General features: G+C 48.3%; 1 protein-coding gene across 20 annotated transcripts in view; it reads right to left on the reverse strand.

Annotated features, from left to right (window-relative positions):
- Positions 1-24101, reverse strand: part of NAP1L4 (nucleosome assembly protein 1 like 4) — a 1123813-nt gene that overhangs the window by 236495 nt on the left and 863217 nt on the right. For all 20 annotated transcript variants that reach the window (XM_078682909.1, XM_078682913.1, XM_078682901.1 and 17 more), the window contains 2 exons: positions 18429-18548; positions 18305-18334 (listed from right to left, as the gene is read on the reverse strand). In XM_078682909.1, the coding sequence (XP_078539035.1) occupies positions 18305-18334; positions 18429-18548 (150 nt within the window). The remainder of the gene's footprint in view (positions 1-18304; positions 18335-18428; positions 18549-24101) is intronic.

Genomic DNA, 24101 nt, shown 5'->3' on the forward strand with positions numbered 1-24101 from the left:
CCTGGGAGGGCTGATCCTCAACCTGAGGCAGGGGGGAAAGGCACTGCCTTAACCCTCTTGCTCTTTCTCTTGGGTAGTGTCAGGTCTATTGTTCCAAGATCCAGCACTTGTTCAGGTAAGCACTTTTTGCCCTGTGACCTGGTCACTGCAAGGACATGTGCTGATATTCCCAGCATTTCTGCATGGGTCCTATACTCCACCTCAGACCAAACTGAGGTTTCAAGATCATTACTTAACAGACACTCTACTGGAAGGTCTGAACTCACAACAACTCTTTTGAGGCCAGTTATCCCTCCCCAGGAGAAGTTAACAACTGTCATACTATGGGAGGTAGTGGCATTGCTAGCGTTGGTCACTAGGTAGGTCTCACCTAGTATGATCTGGTCAGGGTTCACAAAGTTAGGTGTCACCATGGTGACACTGGCACACATGTCCCTGATGGCCTGATCCATCTTGTCATTAATAAAAGGTGTCTGTCTGTACTTGCTCAGATTACTGGGACCTACAGTAAAGGACATAGCTATGTCCCCATCACAGACAAGAACAGCCTGAGTGGGTACTCTGACTAGGCCAGAGTCTACCTCAGTTCCCAGGGTCAACCCTACTATACCCTTTTGCTGGGAATCACCACTAACAGCTGGACTAGGGGGAACAGTTGCCTTAGGGGCAATGGTGGTTGGTGCTGTGCCCTTCTTGGTGCTGTGCCCTTCTTGGTGCACTCACGAAACCAGTGAGAGACTGATTTACAGTATCCACACCAGGGCTTCTTTGGACCTTCTTGTTTCTCTTTGTTCTTTTTGGAGCCACCCTCCCCCTGTGCCATTTGGGGGCCTGGTAAAGACTTCTGGTCTTTTTGTTTCTGCTCATTACCCTTCTCGTCTGCCTTTTTCTGATCATCCCCCTGGTTCTGGTTTTTCTGCTTAATCCTGGTTCTTACCCATTTGTCTGCCTTCTTTCCCAATTCTTGGGGAGAGGTCAGATCAGAGTCAATCAGGTATTGATGCAATAACTGGTTTTGACAATTGTTAAGTATTTGCTCTCTCATGATCAAATTATACAATCCTGTATAGTCCTTAACTTGACTTCCCAATAACCAGCCTTCCAGAGCCTTAGTGGCACAATCAACAAAATCAGTCCAGTCCTGAGTCTGTGTCTTCTGGGTATCTCTGAACAACAACCTATATTGTTCAGTTGTTAGGCCAACCCATCAATCAGAGCACTCTTCAGGACAGAGTAGTTGTTAGCATCCCCATCACTAACTGTGAGGAGCTTATCTCTACCTTTTTCAGAAAAGGAGAGCCATAACATTGCTGCCCACTGACTTTGGGGTACCTGCTGTACTTTGCAGGCCCTCTTCAAAGCAGTTATACATTTGTGGATGTCATCACCTTCTTTGTAGGGGGGCCCAATCTTGCGTAGGTTTCTATTCTCATAAGACCTATCTTTATCCTTAGGGATATTGCTGCCACCAGTGGGTTCTAACCCACTCTCTCTATGCTCTCTAGCACAAGCAAGCTTCTCTTTGGCCAGGGCAACCTAAGTTCCTGCCTCTCAATCCTAAGAGCAGCTTCCCTCATCTTTGCCTCATGTTCCTTTCTCTGAGGGGAAGTCATCCCTCTCTGAGCAAGGCCATGAGAGCTATTTGAAGCATGAGATAGGAGAGATTCCCTGGAGTGGGATCTTCCTCTTCCCTGCCTCTGGTTAAGCCCACTTGGGGGTCTGTATAGGGGCTGCCCATACTGACTCCCATGTATGCTTAGGTTAGCCTGGCTAAGTCTTCTGACTGGGACCTGGCTGTTTGTCTCAAGATCAGAATCATCTCCTTCTAGCCCCTCTTCTTCTTCCTCTTCTGGTAGTGGAGTATCAGCATTGTCATCTGAGGAGGGAAGGACTTCATCTGCACTACCTGTGCCACCTGTCTTAGGTGGCTGCTGAGCATCATACTCTTCTAAGAGCTCAACCAGGAACTTGATGGTAGGGTGTGAACCCTGTTTTAGCCTTCTAGAAGTACACAATTGTCTCAATTCTTAGAAGGCTAAGGCTTCATATCTCGAAGCAGTCCTCAAAGGATCTACTTTTGCAGGCAGAGAACCACTGGGGTTCACTGTCTGAGACATGTTTTCTAGTGAGGTGGGGTGTTGCACCTACCTACACTATTTGTTTTCCTACAGAACCTGTCTAGGAGTTGTAGTCAGGGTGTGCTAGGCCCAGGCTCTACAACAGCTAAGTTCAGTAGAACTTAAGTATACTAAGACTTGTTTTTATATGTACCTACAGGTACCTCTGTGATCTTTCAAATGATATCTCAAGATTACAAGTGGTAAAACAACAGCAAGCTCTAATCCCAACCACTGCACACCAATGTGAGAAGATGGCCTGGTATATGATGTTCGCTATTCTAGTGAACACCTTGCACCAGTCCAAACAACCCTTATGGTGATGGTTGTAAGTCAACCTTATAGACCAGCTATCCTAGTGGTAGCGTGGACAGAACAGTCTTATGCTAAAAGACTCGTGAGGGCGTGAAAAGTCAGCTATTTTACCATATGTAACCCCTTGAATATCAAATGAAAGGACACCACACAGGATATATATAAAATATATGTATTTATTCACTAACACACTCCTCTGAACTCTTTATGAGATCAGAGGCAAAAGCACATAACAAGTTACTCTTAGAAATACTTTAAATAGCACAATTTACAGTCAGGCCCAAGGGGCGCGTAAAACCATATACTAAGTAAGTGGTATAAGAACCACGACTTGAGAAAAGGAAAGGCCTAGGGAATCGCTGGGGCTACATTATCTGAACCTTAGGTTAGGAGTAGGAGGCCCACAGGCGGCGCGTGCAGTGTCTTTACACACACGCGTGAGTCAATGTTAAGTCAATAGGAACTTAGAGTTTAAAAAACGAAGGATTCAGTATACTTCCGGTCTAGCTAGTAGGAAACAACTAAAAACCTAGACACTTGGATAGTCAATACCCTTGGGAGCACCGAAGTACTCGCGTTACCTCACCCACAGGAAGCGGGTGCATAGGTGTGAAGATATGTCGGGTTTCGCCATTGAAGTCTATGGAGCCTGTGAAGAAAGATGCTGTAGGCAGCCAGGAGGAAGATGTCCGGGTGGATCCAAGGGCGGATCGAGGAGGAAGAGGACCTGAAAGCAGAGGGGACAGAGTCTGGGTCACTAGCCAGTGGCCGGGTGGAGCCAGGAAGGAACCAGGCGTCGTCGAGAGGCAATCAGGTGTTGTTGTGAAGCTTGTCTCTTCAGCCACGCGGACCAGGAGGCGTAGAGGACGACCAGATGCTGGAGAGGAGCTGTCCCACGAAGGTTCTCGCAGATAGAGGGGTCAACTGCTGGATTGGAGTCAACAAGCCTTGGCAAAGGCAACCCACGCAGGATGCAGAGAGGGCTTCTGGTGCAGACCAGCAAGGTCTGAGGTGCCTCACCTTTGCAGGGAGGCAAGGGCCAGTCTGGAGCAACCAGACCAGCGAAGTTATTCAAAAGGATTGTCGTCACAGAGGCTACTAGCCAACGGTCCAGCAACCGGACAACGCGTCGAGCAGAACACAAGCAGACGGGCCCCACGCAGAACTCGTGGAGTGTGGAGGGCTGATCTTCGGTGCAGGTGGAGCTCGGATTCGAGGCTTCTCAATCCCCAGTGCATAGCTTTGAGGATACCTCAGGAGCTGCACAGTTAGCAAGTCGTGGACTTTTCAAAATGGCTGGTCCCACGTGCCTCGTTGCCTCCACGGATCTCAGCTATGCTGCAGACGTGAAGAGAGGGTCAGAGAGGTCTGGAAGTCTGGGGCTTGTCAGGCTCTGTGCTCGGGTCCCGGCGGGAGCATCGACAAAGCAAGCCGTTGATTTGCTGGATGGTGCCTGGTTGCCCAGGGTGGTCACTCCTTGGCCACAAGGGAGATTCTTCAGTCTTCAGCTTCAGCAGAATGTCGAAGGTCCAGAGCTTTGTTCAAGTTTCAGTTCAGAATCAAATCTAAAGTCTAAGGACACAGCTCCTACCTTTATACAGCTAAAAGGGGCTGGATTCGTTCCTAGGTCCCTCCTATGGGTGGGACCAGGAAGGGGGGTGGTTACACCCCCTCTCCTTTGTCCAGTTTCGCGCCAGAGCTGGGGCGCGAAACTGGACAACCGGCAACCGGTTTGAACTGGGGTATGCATGAAGCACCTAGTGTGCCTCAGGCAGTGTCTCAATCTATTCAGCCCTCCCTGTCCCAATACACAAAGTCTTGTCTGGGGTGGTGCTCGCACCTCTCCAGGCAGGAAACCTATTGTCTAAACCTCCGTGACTGGAAGGACTCCCAGCAGCAGGAGGTCAGACTTGTGTCTGTGGCAGCAGCGTCCATTTTGTGACGCTGGGGCTCTGGTTAACTTTCACCGGGATAGTCAGCAGCAGCATGTCTTCTCTCTCTAGAAGGGTGGTATCCTAGGGGTAGCATTCCAAAGCGTATGACACCTTACACAACATGTTTAGATAAAGCCAAACCAAAGTTAGCATTCAACCGCGAGGATTATAATGCACTTAAGAGTATATGGTATGACGATATCATAGAACAGCTATAAGGACATGGTTCCGAAAGCTGCAGACAGGCTCAGCTCATGCTAGAGCACCATCTCACACATAACCAAGCACTATGCCTCCAGGATTGTTAAGGCCTGCCATAGGATTGACTTATAGGTTACTGTGTGTCTATATATAAGGGTAGATATAGGAATACTATACCTAAGCAAGGGGTGATTACACGTCCTTGCCCCAGCTGAGTGATCAGCCAGTTGTGTCAGTTTGAGTGGCCAGCCAGGGGTGCCATAATACATGCTGCAGCCCCTTGTAGGCCTTGGTTACACATATGCCCTGGGCACCTAGGGTGCACTTGTACAGGGGCTGATAAGGTGAACCAATTCCCAATTGTGGTTGTACCTAGAGTACATGGTGTGAATTTAGAGAGAGTGCATCTGGGCTGTGGGTCTGATTAGCAGGCCCACAGCCAAATCTAAGTCGAAAACCAGTAAAGCAAAAGCAAAAAGTGGGGGTGACCATAAGAAGCAGACCCTACTCTCCTACACAAATATCTTGGAGTATGGTTAGAATCACAATTAATGTACAAAGGTTAGTTGAAAACAGTACTTATCTGTTCCTGATATCTCCAAAATCAATTGCAGAAAAAGAATAGCAGTTTATTGAGCCCGGCCTGGAAAAACATACTAGAAATATGTAAAGCAAAATTGGCATTATCTTACAGGTCTTTAACGGATTACATGTAGAAGATCTACTTGGGTGTCAGAGAGCGGTATTTAGGATACCCAACTGTTCCCCCGTCTGCCAACTTAGATGGAAATTTGGTTTAATCAATCTATCTATCAAATAAATTACATATTGCTTTTCACTAAAAAGTGCACCAAAAAACTCTTAGAATTATTTAATTTGGAAGGACTAGCAAAACCTTCCCAAGATCTACATAAGAAAAAGAATACAAAACTTGAGCAGAATGAAAATAAGATACTTACCTGTAACAACGGTTCTCGAGTATTGGTATCTTTGATAGATTCACATTCTCTAACACTGTAGAGATATATTGTCCAGACGTAGAGCAGAGTCCACTACTAAAACGTACAGATTGAAATGGAAACGGTTTGGTTCTTGGTGCCTTTGGGAACAACACTCACCCACATCTCTCATTTCCAGAACAAATCTTGCCTTATCTCCTATCTCTGGCACAATCAGGTCTGGCGCATGCATCAGTATGGGTCCATCTTGCGGCCTTCTCCCGATACAAACGCACTTCTGACTGTTCTTCTCTTTGCTCTTCTTGCATCATCAAGCAGTTTATGAAGGGATTATTCAGGACTTTTCCTCCCATTCAAGCTACTCTGCCGGAATGGCACCTTAATGTAGTCCTGTCTCAACTAATGAAACCACAGTTTGAACAAATTAACAAAATTGAGCTGAAGTTTCTCACCTGGAAAGGGGCATTACTTCTCGCGCTTACTTTTGCAAGGAGAGTAAGTGAAATTCAAGCACTACTTGCGCTTTACAGAGGACTATGTTGTACTGTGAACAAACGCTAAATTCATCCAGAAGGTTCCATCTCAGTTTCACCTTAATGAACCTGTGGTCCTGCGTACTTTTCTTCCCACATCCTTCTTCACTGCAGGAGAAATCTCTCCACTCCTTGGATGTCAAATGGTGCCTTAAGTTCTATTTGCAAGGAACAAAGCAGCTATGCAGAATCGATCAACTGCTAGTCTCTTATTGGCTTCTAAGACTGGGTTCTGCTGTCACAAACGGAACTATTGCACAATGCTGCTATTTAGCTCTGTCATACTAGGGTGGGTAAACCGCTTACAATCAAGGCCAGGGAACATTCTGCTAGAGCAGTTTCCTCTTCTACTGCTCTTTTTGCTGGAGTACCATTTGGCATGATTTGCTGTGCCGTTACATGGAAGAGTACTCATACTTTAACGTGGCATTATTGCCTGGATATGGAAACTTACAGCGAGGCAGCAGTGGGACAGGCTATCTCAATTTCATCTATTTCAATAAGGTAAGCCTCTACAATTAGATGACTTTTTTCCTTTGGCATTATGTGATGTTATGCATTTTGTTTGCTTATGTAACCTGGTATATATATATATATATATATATATATATATATACTGATAGTAGATAGCTACATTATATCTTATGTATGTTCCAGTATATGCATGTGTATTGTTACCCACCATCCTCTATGGGTAGATATGTATATATTGAATTATTTCTATACATATTTGTCTATGCAACTGCTAGCTGATTCAGGCATGTGAATCTATGAAAGATCCAATACTGAAGAAGAAAATGAGTTACCTGTAACTACGGTTCTCTAGTATTGGTATTGTTCATAGATTCACATGCAACCCATCTTCCTCCCCTGAGAGGCTTCCCTTATTTCCTCAAGGTATAAAGTTTCACACTTGTGCTTGAAAATCTGAAGAACCTAGCCTCTCTTGGGATTATTCTAGAGGGTGCCTTTGCTTGATTGGCTGCTACTTTAGTTTGGGCTTTTTTACAAAAGAAAATGGATAGGCTATTGCAGTGACTGTTTATGGCATTGTAGCCTATGGTAGTAACATCTACTGCTTTTATATGTAATTTACAACAAGGGGTGGTGATGGACAGAGTCTCTGAATTAAGCAGAGTACTCTCACCCAGTCAAGAGATCAGGGCTAGATCCAACACCGTTTTTTAGCTCATTGCACCATCCCAGTTTCAGAACCTGGCTGTATGCAAATAAGTCTGTCCCTGGCCCAGTGCATCATGGGAACAGGGCAGACCAGAATACAAAAGCCAATTCTTACACTGGGAAGGAAACAAGCTTCCGGGGACCGGTTTCTGCCATTTCAGGCGTCTTCGGCCCGGCTTGCTTGAATCCTGATGGTGCAATGAGCAAGGGACTCACATCTGAGTATACCCTTCCACGCTTAGGGTGGACAAATTAATTTACAACAAGGGGTGGTGATGGACAGAGTCTCTGAATTAAGCAGAGTACTCTCACCCAGTCAAGAGATCAGGGCTAGATCCAACACCGTTTTTTAGCTCATTGCACCATCCCAGTTTCAGAACCTGGCTGTATGCAAATAAGTCTGTCCCTGGCCCAGTGCATCATGGGAACAGGGCAGACCAGAATACAAAAGCCAATTCTTACACTGGGAAGGAAACAAGCTTCCGGGGACCGGTTTCTGCCATTTCAGGCGTCTTCGGCCCGGCTTGCTTGAATCCTGATGGTGCAATGAGCAAGGGACTCACATCTGAGTATACCCTTCCACGCTTAGGGTGGACAAATTAATTTACAACAAGGGGTGGTGATGGACAGAGTCTCTGAATTAAGCAGAGTACTCTCACCCAGTCAAGAGATCAGGGCTAGATCCAACACCGTTTTTTAGCTCATTGCACCATCCCAGTTTCAGAACCTGGCTGTATGCAAATAAGTCTGTCCCTGGCCCAGTGCATCATGGGAACAGGGCAGACCAGAATACAAAAGCCAATTCTTACACTGGGAAGGAAACAAGCTTCCGGGGACCGGTTTCTGCCATTTCAGGCGTCTTCGGCCCGGCTTGCTTGAATCCTGATGGTGCAATGAGCAAGGGACTCACATCTGAGTATACCCTTCCACGCTTAGGGTGGACAAATTAATTTACAACAAGGGGTGGTGATGGACAGAGTCTCTGAATTAAGCAGAGTACTCTCACCCAGTCAAGAGATCAGGGCTAGATCCAACACCGTTTTTTAGCTCATTGCACCATCCCAGTTTCAGAACCTGGCTGTATGCAAATAAGTCTGTCCCTGGCCCAGTGCATCGTGGGAACAGGGCAGACCAGAATACAAAAGCCAATTCTTACACTGGGAAGGAAACAAGCTTCCGGGGACCGGTTTCTGCCATGTCAGGCGTCTTCGGCCCGGCTTGCTTGAATCCTGATGGTGCAATGAGCAAGGGACTCACATCTGAGTATACCCTTCCACGCTTAGGGTGGACAAATTAATTTACAACAAGGGGTGGTGATGGACAGAGTCTCTGAATTAAGCAGAGTACTCTCACCCAGTCAAGAGATCAGGGCTAGATCCAACACCGTTTTTTAGCTCATTGCACCATCCCAGTTTCAGAACCTGGCTGTATGCAAATAAGTCTGTCCCTGGCCCAGTGCATCATGGGAACAGGGCAGACCAGAATACAAAAGCCAATTCTTACACTGGGAAGGAAACAAGCTTCCGGGGACCGGTTTCTGCCATTTCAGGCGTCTTCGGCCCGGCTTGCTTGAATCCTGATGGTGCAATGAGCAAGGGACTCACATCTGAGTATACCCTTCCACGCTTAGGGTGGACAAATTAATTTACAACAAGGGGTGGTGATGGACAGAGTCTCTGAATTAAGCAGAGTACTCTCACCCAGTCAAGAGATCAGGGCTAGACCCAACACCGTTTTTTAGCTCATTGCACCATCCCAGTTTCAGAACCTGGCTGTATGCAAATAAGTCTGTCCCTGGCCCAGTGCATCATGGGAACAGGGCAGACCAGAATACAAAAGCCAATTCTTACACTGGGAAGGAAACAAGCTTCCGGGGACCGGTTTCTGCCATTTCAGGCGTCTTCGGCCCGGCTTGCTTGAATCCTGATGGTGCAATGAGCAAGGGACTCACATCTGAGTATACCCTTCCACGCTTAGGGTGGACAAATTAATTTACAACAAGGGGTGGTGATGGACAGAGTCTCTGAATTAAGCAGAGTACTCTCACCCAGTCAAGAGATCAGGGCTAGATCCAACACCGTTTTTTAGCTCATTGCACCATCCCAGTTTCAGAACCTGGCTGTATGCAAATAAGTCTGTCCCTGGCCCAGTGCATCATGGGAACAGTGCAGACCAGAATACAAAAGCCAATTCTTACACTGGGAAGGAAACAAGCTTCCGGGGACCGGTTTCTGCCATTTCAGGCGTCTTCGGCCCGGCTTGCTTGAATCCTGATGGTGCAATGAGCAAGCAATGAGTAGCTTGTCTCCTTTCTGGTGAAGAATTGGCTTGGTAGTTTGGTCTGCCCTGTTCCCATGATGCACTGGGCCAGGGACAGACTAATTTGCATATAGCCAGGTTCTGAGCTGGGATGGGGCAGTGAGATAAATAACGGTGATGGATCAAGCCCTGATCTTTGGACTGGGTAAGAGTGGTCTGCTTAATTCAGACACTCTGTTCATCACCACCCCCTTTTCTGTATCGTTTTTGGCCACTCTAGGTGTGGCAGGGTATACTCAGACATGAGTCCCTTTCTCACTGCTCCATCAGGATTCAAGCAAGCCGGGCCGAAGAGGCTGAAATGCCAGAAACCGGTCCCCGGTAGCTTGTCTCCTTTCTGGTGAAGAATTGGCTTGGTAGTTTGGTCTGCCCTGTTCCCATGATGCACTGGGCCAGGGACAGACTAATTTGCATATAGCCAGGTTCTGAGCTGGGATGGGGCAGTGAGATAAATAACGGTGATGGATCAAGCCCTGATCTTTGGACTGGGTAAGAGTGGTCTGCTTAATTCAGACACTCTGTTCATCACCACCCCCTTTTCTGTATCGTTTTTGGCCACTATAGGTGTGGCAGGGTATACTCAGACATGAGTCCCTTTCTCACTGCTCCATCAGGATTCAAGCAAGCCGGGCCGAAGAGGCTGAAATGCCAGAAACCGGTCCCCGGTAGCTTGTCTCCTTTCTGGTGAAGAATTGGCTTGGTAGTTTGGTCTGCCCTGTTCCCATGATGCACTGGGCCAGGGACAGACTAATTTGCTTATAGCCAGGTTCTGAGCTGGGATGGGGCAGTGAGATAAATAACGGTGATGGATCAAGCCCTGATCTTTGGACTGGGTAAGAGTGGTCTGCTTAATTCAGACACTCTGTTCATCACCACCCCCTTTTCTGTATCGTTTTTGGCCACTATAGGTGTGGCAGGGTATACTCAGACATGAGTCCCTTTCTCACTGCTCCATCAGGATTCAAGCAAGCCGGGCCGAAGAGGCTGAAATGCCAGAAACCGGTCCCCGGTAGCTTGTCTCCTTTCTGGTGAAGAATTGGCTTGGTAGTTTGGTCTGCCCTGTTCCCATGATGCACTGGGCCAGGGACAGACTAATTTGCATATAGCCAGGTTCTGAGCTGGGATGGGGCAGTGAGATAAATAACGGTGATGGATCAAGCCCTGATCTTTGGACTGGGTAAGAGTGGTCTGCTTAATTCAGACACTCTGTTCATCACCACCCCCTTTTCTGTATCGTTTTTGGCCACTATAGGTGTGGCAGGGTATACTCAGACATGAGTCCCTTTCTCACTGCTCCATCAGGATTCAAGCAAGCCGGGCCGAAGAGGCTGAAATGCCAGAAACCGGTCCCCGGTAGCTTGTCTCCTTTCTGGTGAAGAATTGGCTTGGTAGTTTGGTCTGCCCTGTTCCCATGATGCACTGGGCCAGGGACAGACTAATTTGCATATAGCCAGGTTCTGAGCTGGGATGGGGCAGTGAGATAAATAACGGTGATGGATCAAGCCCTGATCTTTGGACTGGGTAAGAGTGGTCTGCTTAATTCAGACACTCTGTTCATCACCACCCCCTTTTCTGTATCGTTTTTGGCCACTATAGGTGTGGCAGGGTATACTCAGACATGAGTCCCTTTCTCACTGCTCCATCAGGATTCAAGCAAGCCGGGCCGAAGAGGCTGAAATGCCAGAAACCGGTCCCCGGTAGCTTGTCTCCTTTCTGGTGAAGAATTGGCTTGGTAGTTTGGTCTGCCCTGTTCCCATGATGCACTGGGCCAGGGACAGACTAATTTGCATATAGCCAGGTTCTGAGCTGGGATGGGGCAGTGAGATAAATAACGGTGATGGATCAAGCCCTGATCTTTGGACTGGGTAAGAGTGGTCTGCTTAATTCAGACACTCTGTTCATCACCACCCCCTTTTCTGTATCGTTTTTGGCCACTATAGGTGTGGCAGGGTATACTCAGACATGAGTCCCTTTCTCACTGCTCCATCAGGATTCAAGCAAGCCGGGCCGAAGAGGCTGAAATGCCAGAAACCGGTCCCCGGTAGCTTGTCTCCTTTCTGGTGAAGAATTGGCTTGGTAGTTTGGTCTGCCCTGTTCCCATGATGCACTGGGCCAGGGACAGACTAATTTGCATATAGCCAGGTTCTGAGCTGGGATGGGGCAGTGAGATAAATAACGGTGATGGATCAAGCCCTGATCTTTGGACTGGGTAAGAGTGGTCTGCTTAATTCAGACACTCTGTTCATCACCACCCCCCACCCCCTTTTCTGTATCGCTTTTATATGTATACCGTGGGACTCCCACTACGACGACGGGGATGATTCAAGCCTATTAATCTATGAAAGATCTATAAAAGATCCAATGCAAGATCTTGACTTATTGAAAGATAGGGAGGAAGGGACAAATTATAGTTATTTCAAACCTCAAGTTAAGATAGCAGCACAGCTGTCTTCATATAAGAAAAACCGCGAGTTTTTAAGAAAACTGTCTAGAGCCAATTGATTACTATCATCAAATGACTATCTGTCTCATCAGCCATATCGTTCACAAAACCTGATTCAATTAGAACGAACAAAATACATCCAACTAAGCTTCTTGTTACTTCCACTTAAATCATTAAAATCACAGAAAAATCTTTTTGATTGCGAGTGATGCTGTGGATGTGGGTATTGCGTGGAATCACTGCCCCATATAATATGTATCAGTTGAATATAAGAAAGTATTTGCAACCATGTTTCAAAAGGCTCAGGTGAGACCGCAATCCAAGTATGCCTGCAGAGAAACGATGCACAGCTTACTAGTCAGCTTCCAACGTTCAATCAATCAATCAAGAGTATTTGTAAAGCGCGCTACTCACCCGCTAGGGTCTCAAGGCGCTGGAGGGGGGCTGCTACTGCTCGAAAAGCCAGGTCTTGAGTTGCTTCCTGAAGGAGAGTTGGTCCAGGGTGAGTCGTAGGTGGGTGGGGAGGGTGTTCCAGGTCTTGGCCGCCAGGTAGATGAAGGATCTTCCTCCGGTGGTGGTTCTGCGGATCCGTGGGACGGTGGCAAGGGCGAGGCTGGCGGAGCGAAGCTGGTGGGTTGGCGTGTGGAATGTGAGGCGGTTGTTGAGGTATTCGGGGCCCAAGTCGTGGAGAGCCTTGTGTGCGTGAGTGAGGAGTCTGAACGTGATCCTCTTGCTGACGGGGAGCCAGTGCAGGTCCCTCAGGTGGGCGGAGATGTGGCTGTGTCGGGGGATGTCCAAGACGAGTCGTGCTGAGGCGTTCTGGATGCGCTGGAGTCTTTTCTGTAGTTTGGCGGTGGTCCCAGCGTAGAGGGCATTCCCGTAGTCCAGACGGCTGGTGACGAGGGCCTGGGTGACCGTTTTCCTGGTTCCACTGGGGATCCAGCGGAAGATCTTACGGAGCATGCGGAGTGTGTTGAAGCAGGAGGAGGGAACGGCGTTAACTTGCCTGGCCATCGTGAGGGAGGAGTCAAGGATGAAGTCCAGGTTGCGTGCGGGGTCCGTGGGCTTGGGTGGGGCGCCCAGAGCAGGGGGCCACCAGGAGTCGTCCCAGGCGGAGATGGATGGGCCGAGGTTGAGGACTTCCGTCTTGTCTGAGTTCAGTTTCAGGCCGCTGACCTTCATCCAGTCTGCGATGTCTTTCATTCCGTCCTGGAAGCTGGCTCTGGCGGAGGTGGGGTCGTCGGTGAGGGAGAGGATCAGTTGGGTATCGTCGGCGTAGGAGATGATGTTGAGGTTGTGCTTGCGTGCGATGGCTGCGAGGGGGCTCATGTAGACGTTGAAGAGGGTGGGGCTGAGCGAGGAGCCTTGAGGTACGCCGCAGATGATCTTGGTGGCTTCTGTGAGGAAGGGCGGGAGACGGACTCTTTGGGTTCTGTCGGAGAGGAAGGAGGTGATCCTTTCCAGGGCCTTTCCTTGGATCCCGGCGTGGCGGAGGCGGGTTGTCAGGGTGCGGTGGCAGACCGTGTCGAACGCAGCCGAAAGGTCGAGCATGATGAGGGCGGCGGTTTCTCCATTGTCCAGCAGGGTCCGGATGTCGTCGGTGGCCGCGATGAGGGCGGTCTCGGTGCTGTGGTTCGCTCGGAATCCGGACTGCGATGGGTCGTGGGAGCCGTTCGTCTCCAGGAAGGCTGTCAGCTGTTTGTTGACGGTTTTCTCGATGACTTTTGCAGGGAACGGGAGGAGCGAGATGGGGCGGAAGTTCTTGAGGTCTGAGGGGTCTGCGGTGGGTTTCTTCAGGAGGGTCCTGATCTCTGCGTGCTTCCAGCTCTCCGGGAAGGTGGCGGATATGAAGTTGTTGATGATGTCCCGAAGTTTGGGTGCGATGATGGAGTCGGCTTTGTTGAAGATGTGGTGTGGGCAGGGATCGGCTGGGGAGCCAGAGTGGATGGTGTTCATCGTGTGGGTGGTATCTTCCATGCTGACCTGAGTCCAGGCACACAGGGTGGTGGTGGGGGGTGTAGGTTCGGTGGTGGGGTACGAGTTCTGAGCACCGAAGCTGTCGACGATCTTACGGTGAGAAAAGGTGGCCAGAGAGTTGCAAAGGTCTTGAGAAGGCGTGATGTGGTTGTTGCTGGCGTTGGGGTTGGAGAGCTCTTTCACGACGTTGAAGAGTTCCTTGCTGTTGTCCAGTCGTTCTCTGAAGGATGACCTTTTGGTGGTGCGGATCAGCTGGTGGTGTTTGCGGGTGGCGTTCTTGAGGGCTGTCATGTTATCCGTTGACTGGTTGTGGTGCCAGGCTTTCTCGAGGTCACGGCAGGATTTCTTGGAGTCTTTGAGATCGTTGGTGAACCACGCGGCTTTCTTGCTGTTGAGGTTGCTGGGAGGGTTTTTCAGTGGAGCAAGGGTGTCGGCGCAGTTGGTTGATCTACTGTGTGAGGTTGCCGGCTCCTTCGTTGGGGTCCGTGGTGTTGGTGGGAGGGTTTAGGCTCAAGGAGGTGGTGAGTCGGTCGGTGATGATCTTGCTCCTGCATCTTCGGGGGGTTTGTTGAGGGCGGTGGTGAGTAGTTTTCCTGAAGTTGAAGCGTACGCAGCTGTGGTCGGTCCAGTGGAGCTCGGTGGTGTGGCTGAAGGAGATGTGGTTGCTGGAGGAGAAGACGGGGTTGAGCGTGTGGCCGGCGTAATGGGTGGGGGTGTTGACCAGTTTCTTGAATCCGAGGTTGGCGAGGTTGTCTAGTAGGGCGGCGGTGTTGTTGTCCTGGTCGTTTTCCAGGTGGAAGTTGAGGTCTCCTAGGAGGATGTAGTCGGGGGAGGGGAGGGCGAGCGGGCTGATGAAGTCTGCGATGGCCTCGCTGAAGTGTGAGCCTGGTCCCGGGGGTCTGTAGATGAGGGTTCCTCTGAGGGTGGTCTTGGGGTCGGTGTGAATCTGGAAGTGCAGGTGCTCTAAGTGTAGCGAGGGTGTCGTCGGTGTTGGTCGTGATGCGGATAGTGTTTCTGTGGGCGATGGCTCCTCTGGTCTGGTTGACGCGGTCCCTCCGGATGATCTTGTAGCCGTCCGGGATGGCAATGGTGATGTCGGGGGCTGAGGAGGCGTTCATCCAGGTTTCCATGAAGAAGGCGACATCTGGTGCAGTTTTGTCCAGGAGGTCCCATATTTCGACGGCGTGCCTGTGGAAGGAGCGGGTGTTGAGCAGGATGCACTTGAGGTGCTTGTTGTTAGCGGCTGTTTTGGCTGGCGCGGTGCAGGACCGAGTGCAGGTGAAGTAGCAGGCGTGGCAGGTGAAGGCTCCGTGGGTGCATTTCGGGGTGGCTTGGTAGCAGGCTGGATGTCGGCCGGTGTTGAGTGCGTGGAGGGTGGCGGCATCGTAGCTCAGTCGGGTTGGCTGGCTCTGGCGGGGTCCAGGGGTTCTGGTGCTGGGCGCGGTCCTGGCATGGACGGGCGTAGACGGGCTTGCCTTTGGCGTGCCTTCGGCGCGCAATCGGCGTGGCCGCTGCGCGGTACCCGCCATTTGCCTGGAGAGCGAGGGCAAGCCTGGGCAAACCTGGAGAGAGAGGGCAAGCATGGAGAGCAGGTGCCCTAAGGAGAGGCGGCAGCAAGAGGGCCAAGCAGGCAGCGGCAGCAGAATCCGGGCACACGGGGCCGTGCGGTAGTGGAGTGACCGGGTCAAGGGTCACAGCTCACTGCCGCGTGGTCCCCACCATTTATGGCCAAGTGTGAGGGAGGAGCAGCTGGGAGGCGGGAGCAGGGCGGCGAATGGGGAGCGGGAGACAGGAAAAGGGGGGGCCCAGGAGAGCAGCAGCGGGGAGCAGAGGGGGGGGGGGTTGGAAAGAGCGGGAAAGCGGAGCGGGGGGAGAGCGAGGGCAAGCCTGGAGAGCGAGGGCAATCCTGGGCAAGCCCGGAGAGCGAGGGCGAGCCTGGAGAGCAGGGGCCCTAAGGAGAGGCGGCAGAAAGAGGACCAAGCAGGCAGCGGCAGCAGAATCCGGGCACACGGGGCCGTGGGGTAGTGGAGTGACCGGGTCAAGGGTCCTGGACCAAGTAGTAATTAAGCTGCAGAAAAAAGCAAACCTAAAACATGACTCCTCTTGTCCCAGTTCCCAAATAGCAGTCTGAGCGTGCTGCTAGTCCTCAGAATATCACTGTGAACTAAAACGCACCGAGCAGTACGAAGAATCTTGGATGGGTCAATAGAAAGACCTTTTTAATGAGAATTACTCTACCAGTCCTCAGAACATTACTATTCATTCTAGCATATTTCATTTTAGAACATTCAAAGTCTTTTTGTGACTTTTAGTTCTATGGGGCTTTATGTCTAAATATACAAAGAACGTTAAATAATTGAGTTAACTGCTTTAGGTTCTAGATTTTTGATAAATTATTTCAATAGTTTAAATTATTTTAATAATCTATCGAGATACTTGAAGTTCTTTCTTTAATATCATATGAATATTCTCCATTGAAAAATGTTTTTAAGATGCTTTTTAATTATACTGTAATGGTTTTTCCCAATTGAAAAATAAAAAAATGATTGATTACATAGCGTTTTCTAAACACAATTAAGCACCCAGTCTAAGTGCAAACAACGCTATGTGAAGCTTACAGTTCTATATACATTATGCAAAAAATTAAGCGGAAAACATGGTTAGTTCCAAAGTTTTAACAGGAGAGCAGCTCCCTTATATGTCGCACTCTACAACCCATCGGCACTCCAAATCTGCTCATCTGAAATGTCTCTTCTTCTAGCAAAAGCTCACTGGCTCCTGCAGTACAAGACCCAAATGCACCATGCTAAAGCTGTTACAATGATATAGTGCAGGTGTTTCAGACAAAGCCATCACATCCACAGTTACATTTGGCCTAGACTTTTTTTTTCAAATGCCAGAATTAGTCAACAAATTCTCAGAAAACAATCTGTGAATTGTACAACAGAGAGCGGTTTTGTAACAAATATGTGCAACAATAACTCTTCTGTACAAGTGTCTTGGCTAGACGTCTCTTGGTTTGGTAACCACAGTTCTACTGTGAATTACAGAAGAGGTAATCACCTTAGAAATACCAGCTGAAAATACAGAGGAAACTGACTATCTCTCAGCAAATCATTGAGCTCAAAATTCAGAACAAGAACACACTGAAAAGGTCAGTTCTCAGCTGCTACCAACAGTTTTTACTGCTCCGCCTGGGGCTTTCTGATCACAAAAGCACATGGAACCTGGTCCTGATGTAGTTGGACGAGGTATAGGGAATATAATGGCACCAGCCTAAACCTCTGGAGGCTGTTTAGGGCACACAAATTCAGAATCATTGCAGGCCCATATAATTGTTTCTACGACCTTTTATAATGTTGACCTTTGCAAATTTCTGTAGTGTAGTTTTAGGTAAGTTTGAAACCACAGGAGTGGGAATAAAACTGGTGAAACTTTCAAAATTGATTTCTTCAAATGGAGAAACAACATTTTTGTTGCAAGTTTTAAATAACCGGAGTCCACGGGCCTAGTAGTCTCTTGCAAAAATGGGTCCGATCTGCCTAACACATGAGGGCTGAACTCTGAAAATACCACAGGATGGTTTCCATATAGAACTAAATTCAGGTTGAAATAACCTTATAAACCTTACTTCATATTCTGAATGCAAAGCATGGAGATTAACTGCCAACAAAGTTCTCTTTATGTTGGAGCACAACAGATGCAAATGAAGTGCTCGAGTAGACTTACTTGATTTTCTGCAAGATTACAATACTGTAATGTACAAGTGTTTGCCTAGACAGATCAATTTGATTGCATCGTTATGGGATGCTGATCATATATCCAAGTAAGGTTGCAAACCATTAGCCTCCAACTTGAGACCCCATTTCCCCAACTGCGACACAATCTTCAGAACATTTCTTCATTCATGCCCAGGTCTAGCCTAATAAGTGATTCTTCTTTTTTCTTCTTAATGACCCTCAATTATGCTCATTAAAAAGGCTCTCAAACAGGTGTTAACAATGGTTCCGAAATTATTCTTGGCGAAAGGACAACTGTTCCATTATTTCTTTTCATAATTAACTCGGATTGTGTTTCCTAATAGTATTCTAAAATCCCATCCATTACGCTAAGATACCCCAACAGACTGGCCCTTGTACTGCTCTCAGGTATTCATTGCAGGATGGTGAACTGTGGCAATGATATATTATGACAGCTAATACTACAAATAGCTGCTCATAAGCTTTAAGTCATCTTGGATAGCAATAAACGGTCTTAACTGTTCAGACCATGGCTCTCAATGTACCATAAAGAAAATAAAAGGGACTACTGTTGAACAACTCACCTCTTCATCCCCTTCTTCAAGTTCTTCAAACTATAAAAACAAAATGAAACCTTTTAAGCATTTAATTAACACTTTTTGCAAAGTGTGTACATAATCAACATGTTAATTTGTAAGATATACGTACACTGTCATCATCCTCTATGGCTTCTCCAGTGAAGTATAGTACAGCACGAGGAACGATTCTTTCACGGAAAAAGTGTCCAATTTCAAAATCTGTGGCTAACGTAAACTCCAAATCTTCATCCTGGAAATTAAAGAAGTAAATTATCTGATGCAATATTTTAGTTTATAACTGAGAGCGGCATAACTAGACGTGAAAAACACTGGGGGAAAAAAGAAGCTGAGTACTAATGCAATATTGAATGGTAAGGAATAATCATATCGTATCTACTCATTGTGATGAAACATTCATACTTTGGTAAACAAGGGAGTCTTTTATTTTCTAATTTGCCCTTGTTTAAATTTTGTCTCAAGAATATATTCTGATATTTAAAGAAAAGTTTGTACATGTACTCTTGTAGACAGGACATGTGCGTCACTTGAATTGTCTACGGTTGTCAACTAGGTGAGTATAGACGGGCAAAGACCAGCACAGTCTCCTCTTTTTAACGTGTACGTGCCAATTTACTTTTACAAGGCATCATATTTGAATTTAGCTTTTTGTCTAGGAGAATACAAAGAAGTAAAGGGTAGAAGCTCAGGTTAGCCGTGGTTAGACATTGGTCCCTACAAATATTAGCAGACAATCCGGATAAGGAGGCAGACATACTAATATTTTATTAATCAATAAGAACACTTCAAGAGGACATCAACAGCATCAGGAGGAACGTCAAAGTAAGCCAAGTACCACCACTCAACCACAGAACACAAACAGAACAGAGATGCAAATTGTGCAGATCCTGGTGCAGCACAGAAGATCCTCCCTACGCAGCAGCTTGATGGGAGGACAGATGTCTGTGCCCAGCAGTTCTGAGTACCACACACTCCTCGCTCAATACAGCACCACAATGACAATTTGGGCATAGTAATTCCTGATCTTCAGAACTCGTGGCAGGAGAGGCAGTGGCAGGAAGGTATACTGGACTCCCAAGCTCCACTCTATGGTTAAGTGTTACAGCAAACAAATGATGGACGGAAAGCTGACAATGCAAACATTCTCCCCCAGTCAAAAGTTCTGGGTTAAATCCATTGTTCTTTTGCTCACTACGCCACCCCAGTTTGGACCTAGCCATATGCAAATCAGTATTGACCCTGTGCCACAAGTGAACAGTCGAACCGAACTGCCAGGCCAGGTCCTCCCTGGACCGTAAACAAGCATCCTGGGACCGGTTTCAGGGTATGTCAGCCTTCTTCAGCCAGGCTAGCTTGAATCCAGTGGCACAGTGAGCAAGGGACCCACGTCTGGGCATACCCATCCCACTTAGGGCGAAAAGTGTTACAGCAAACAAATGATGGACGGAATGTTGACAATGCAAACATTCCCCCCAGTTAAAATATCTGGGTTAAAGCCATCGTTCTTTCGCCCACTACGCCACCTCAGTTTGGACCCAGCCATATGCAAATCAGTCTTGACCCTGTGCCCAAAGGGAACAGACGTGGGTCCTGTGCTCTCCATGCCACTGGAGTCAACCTATCCTGGCTGATGAGGGCTGAAAGCCTGAAACCGGTCCTAGGATGCTTGTTTCCAGTCCAGGGAGGACCTGGCCGGGCGTTTCGGGCCGGACTGTTCTCATTGGGAGAAGGGTCAAGACTGATTTGCATATGGCTGGGTCCAAACTGGAATGGTAAGGTGAGCAAAAAAAACGATGGATTTAGGCCCAGATCTCTGTACTGGGGTGAATGTATGACATTGTTCTGCATTCTGTCCATCAATTGTTCTTTTTCCACTCTATGGTTAAGGCATCTCCAAGAGAAAGCTTTAATATGCAAAAGTGCTGGCATTGCATGTTCTCTGAAGTGAAGAAAAGATCGAGCTAGGTTCTTCCCACTGATGAAAGACACCCTCTGCCACCTCTAGGCTCAACTGCCATTCGTGATCCTTTAAGTGTCTTGCAGCGGAGTTTCTCCACCCTGGCGTTTAGAGATCCTTAAAGGTGATTTAACACCAAAAAGATGCCTTGGCAGTCCAGCCAATTCCAAAAGGAGTAGAGCCTAGTGGCACAGCACCCAGTATCCTATCTCGCCTTACTTGTTGAAGCACCACAGTAGGGGTGTCTAATGAGCAACTGCACCAGTTTTCCTCTGGTGGTGGGCAGTAAGGTCTTCAGCACAAATAGAATCAACCTCAACTTCCACAAATTGATATGGAGTCAAGTCAACAATCTCTCCCAGACAAGCTCGCTAACAGTAGTGATGCATCCGTGACTACTGCCAGCTCTGCGTGTGGTAAGGAGAAGGGCCTCTCATAGACCCAATCGCAGTCCAGTAGCCACCACTGCAGGCATTTTGCAGTCTTCTCTAAAATCTAGATACAATCTGACAGATTCCCCGGATACTGTGCCCTCTGGGACATGAGATCCCACTGCAATGCATGCATGTGCCACTTATTATGTTTGGCCAGCAGAATACAAGATGCCAACAAGCAGAGTGGTCTCAGAGTACTCCGCACTAAAATCCAGGACTAAGGCTGAAACATCAGGACCACAGCCTGAATATCATGGATTTTCAACTTCAGGGGAAAGGCATGAAACCATCCTGTTTCCAGAATTGCTTTGATGAACTGCAGTGTCTGAGGAGTCAGTTGTGATTTCTCACAGGCCCTCTCAGCCCCAGGGACCGCCACCTCCCCAGGGCTAATTTCCATATTATCAGGGGCATCGCAGGCCCCCTGTGCTCCCTGGGACAGTCACCTCCCCGGGGCACATGCATTTAAAAAAACAAAAAAAAATAGTAGGACCTCTCCTGTAGCCCCAAGGACTGCCAATCCCACGGGGCTAAAAAAAAAAAAAAATAATGATGCATGCACGGTGGGGTGGGGGGGCTTTGTACTCCTCCCCTCCCTTCCGCAGCCCTGGAGAACGCCACCACCCCAGGGCACACATACTAATGTCGGACGCCCACTGAGGCCCCCCGGCCCATCACTTCCCCGACACGATATACAAGATGGGAGGAGGGCGGGCCCCCTCCAGGAGCTCTGCATGGCCCTGGGGACCACAACCACTCTAGGTCTGGCTCCAGAAATGTCCCATGGTGCCCACCCCTGGGACATTGCAGTTTGCTATGGCATCGCTCCTGCCAAGCCATAGCAAACTCTGGTCTGCTTCATGGAAGTGGAGCAGAATTGCTTTTGGACAGAGGGAGCAGCATGTTTGGATGAGGTCCCCAGGGCAATATCAGAAATGGCACAGGAAAGGGGGGCCACAAGGCCCCCCTTCTTAAAAAAGAGGAATACAAAAAGGCTGCAACTCGCGAGAGACCCCGCTCTCTTTCTCCAGTATTCTGCAAATGCACCTCCTGGCGTGCTCTTGGTTGGGTGAGTGAAGTCCCCTAGGTGGCAGAGGGCCCTTAGGGGCCAAGGAGACCTTCACGGACCCCCAGTAAGACCCACAGAGGGATTGATGAGAGGTGGTCAGAGGCCATGCCCCTTTCTCCACTACTCTGCAAAGGCGCATCTCTGCGCACTGCTGGTCGGGAGATTAAGTCCCCTTGCCTCCTGAGGAACTCAGAACTAAAATGGACTTCTTCCCCCAAGCAGAAGTGCACCAGGAGGTGCGTTTTCAAGTGTTGGAGAAAGAGGGGCATGGCCTCTGATGACCGCTCAACAATCCAGCTGTGTGGGGCTTACTTGAGGTAACAGGAGAGTTAGTTGCCCTCACAAGGTACCGCAAGAGCCATGGGGACTTCATCCCCCAACTAGTCGTGTGCCAGGAGGTGTATTTGCAGAATGGTGGAGAAAGGGGGTGTGGCCACCAAAAACCTCTCAGCAAACCCACTATGTGGGACTTGTTGAAGTTAACAGGAGGGGTTATTGGCTCCCAGGGACCCTCAATAGCCAAGAGGACTTCATCCCCCTACTAGTACTGCGCCTGGAGGCGCATTTGCACCGTGGTGGAGAAAGGGAGCGTGGTCTGCTATCAGATCTCAGCAATCCCGATGTATGAGACTTACTGGAGGTAATAGGAATAGTTGGCACCCAAGGACACTCAATAGCCATGGGGACTTCATCCACCTACTAGTAGTGCTTGAGGAGGCGCATTTGCAGGGTGGTGGTGAAAGAGGGTGTGTCTGCTATCAGACAGAGCTCAGCAATCCTGATGTATGAGACTTACTGGAGGTAATAGGAAGAGTAGTTGTCCCCAAAGGACACTCAATAGCCACAGGGATTTCATCCCCCTACTAGTAGTGCGCAAGGAGGTGGGTTTTGAGAGTGGAGGTGAAATGGAGCGTGGCCTATGGGATCTCAGCAATCCTGCTGTGTCGGACTTACTGGAGGTAATAGGAGGGGTAGTTTGCCCCCCAAGCTCCAGTAAGTCCCACACAGCAGGATTGCCGAGAAAGTATCAGAGGCCACGCCCCCTTTCTCCACCACTCTCTAAACCTGCCTCCCGGCGCACTACAGGTTGGGGGATAAAGTCCCCTTGGCTCCACAGGGACTTCCGGGCCAATAAGCCCTCCTGTTACCTCCTGTAAGCCCTATACAGTGGAATTCCTGAGAGCTGATCGGAGGCAGGCCCACTTTCTCAACTACTTCACAAACGTGACTACTACTTTAAAAATCTTAGAAATTCACTGAAAAATACCAAAGGTTACAAGGATGCTATAGTTAGGAATTATCATTTAAAAAATCTTAGAAATTCACTGAAAAAAACCAAAGGTTACAGGGACGTAATAGTAAGGAAATGGAATACAAAAAAACCTTAGAAATTCACTGAAATAGCCAAAGGTTACAGAGACATTATAGTTAGTCTCAGATTTCACTCGTAAAAACACAAAGAAATTCAGCAGTTAGAATTCGATGAACTAGCTATAACTAGCGCTCCCGCAATGCACGGCTTATGACCTCACATATTACATCAATCATGACATGGTCAGTGACATCACTGATGGCATCATCCACAGAATCTCTCACACACCTACTCACACCCCAATATAACCTTTCAATCACCCACTTCAACTACCACACTACCATTCTCAAAACCATTGATACAAGTATACAAGTACGTACATGCCCATTCACTGATTCATAGGTCTACACACACACATCCACTCAGTTACACATGAAGACACTCATATACGCCCCTTCCTAATAGCGCAAATCGCAAACACCTTACAAAATAGCATTTGTACACGCCAGGACCCTTTATTTGCGGTCGCAAAAGGGCCGAATTCCCGTTTCCGACCACAAAAAACAGTCATACATCTGGCTCCAAGAGCCCTTTAGAGCATGTAAAACTTAAAGAGGGATTCCTGTGCCACTGTTTCTTGCAGTCAGTCAGCCAGGAACAACACTGTTTTTGGACCCGCCAACTATCCTGGCATGATATTCTTGACCATTTATTCTATTTTCCTGCAGTTGGGCCTTACGGGTCGCGGCTGGCAACTGGTGCTTAAGGTCTGTCGTTGTTGGGGCAAGCACTGCCACCATCACCTCCACCTCACATACAAGTTCAAACATTCTGCTTTGGTCATCCCTTAGCAAACCTATGCCCACCACCAGTCTATCATCTTTACTATTCAGCATGTCTCTACTGGAAATTATGGTCTCTAAAATAGCATCAAGTTTGTTTGCAGACATTTGTCCATTAACAGCCAGGGTCTTACTACGTGCTTTTGAGCACGCACATATGCAGGGTACTGC

Source organism: Lissotriton helveticus, chromosome 3_1 (genome assembly GCF_964261635.1).
Source record: "Lissotriton helveticus chromosome 3_1, aLisHel1.1, whole genome shotgun sequence".
Taxonomy (NCBI): domain Eukaryota; kingdom Metazoa; phylum Chordata; class Amphibia; order Caudata; family Salamandridae; genus Lissotriton; species Lissotriton helveticus.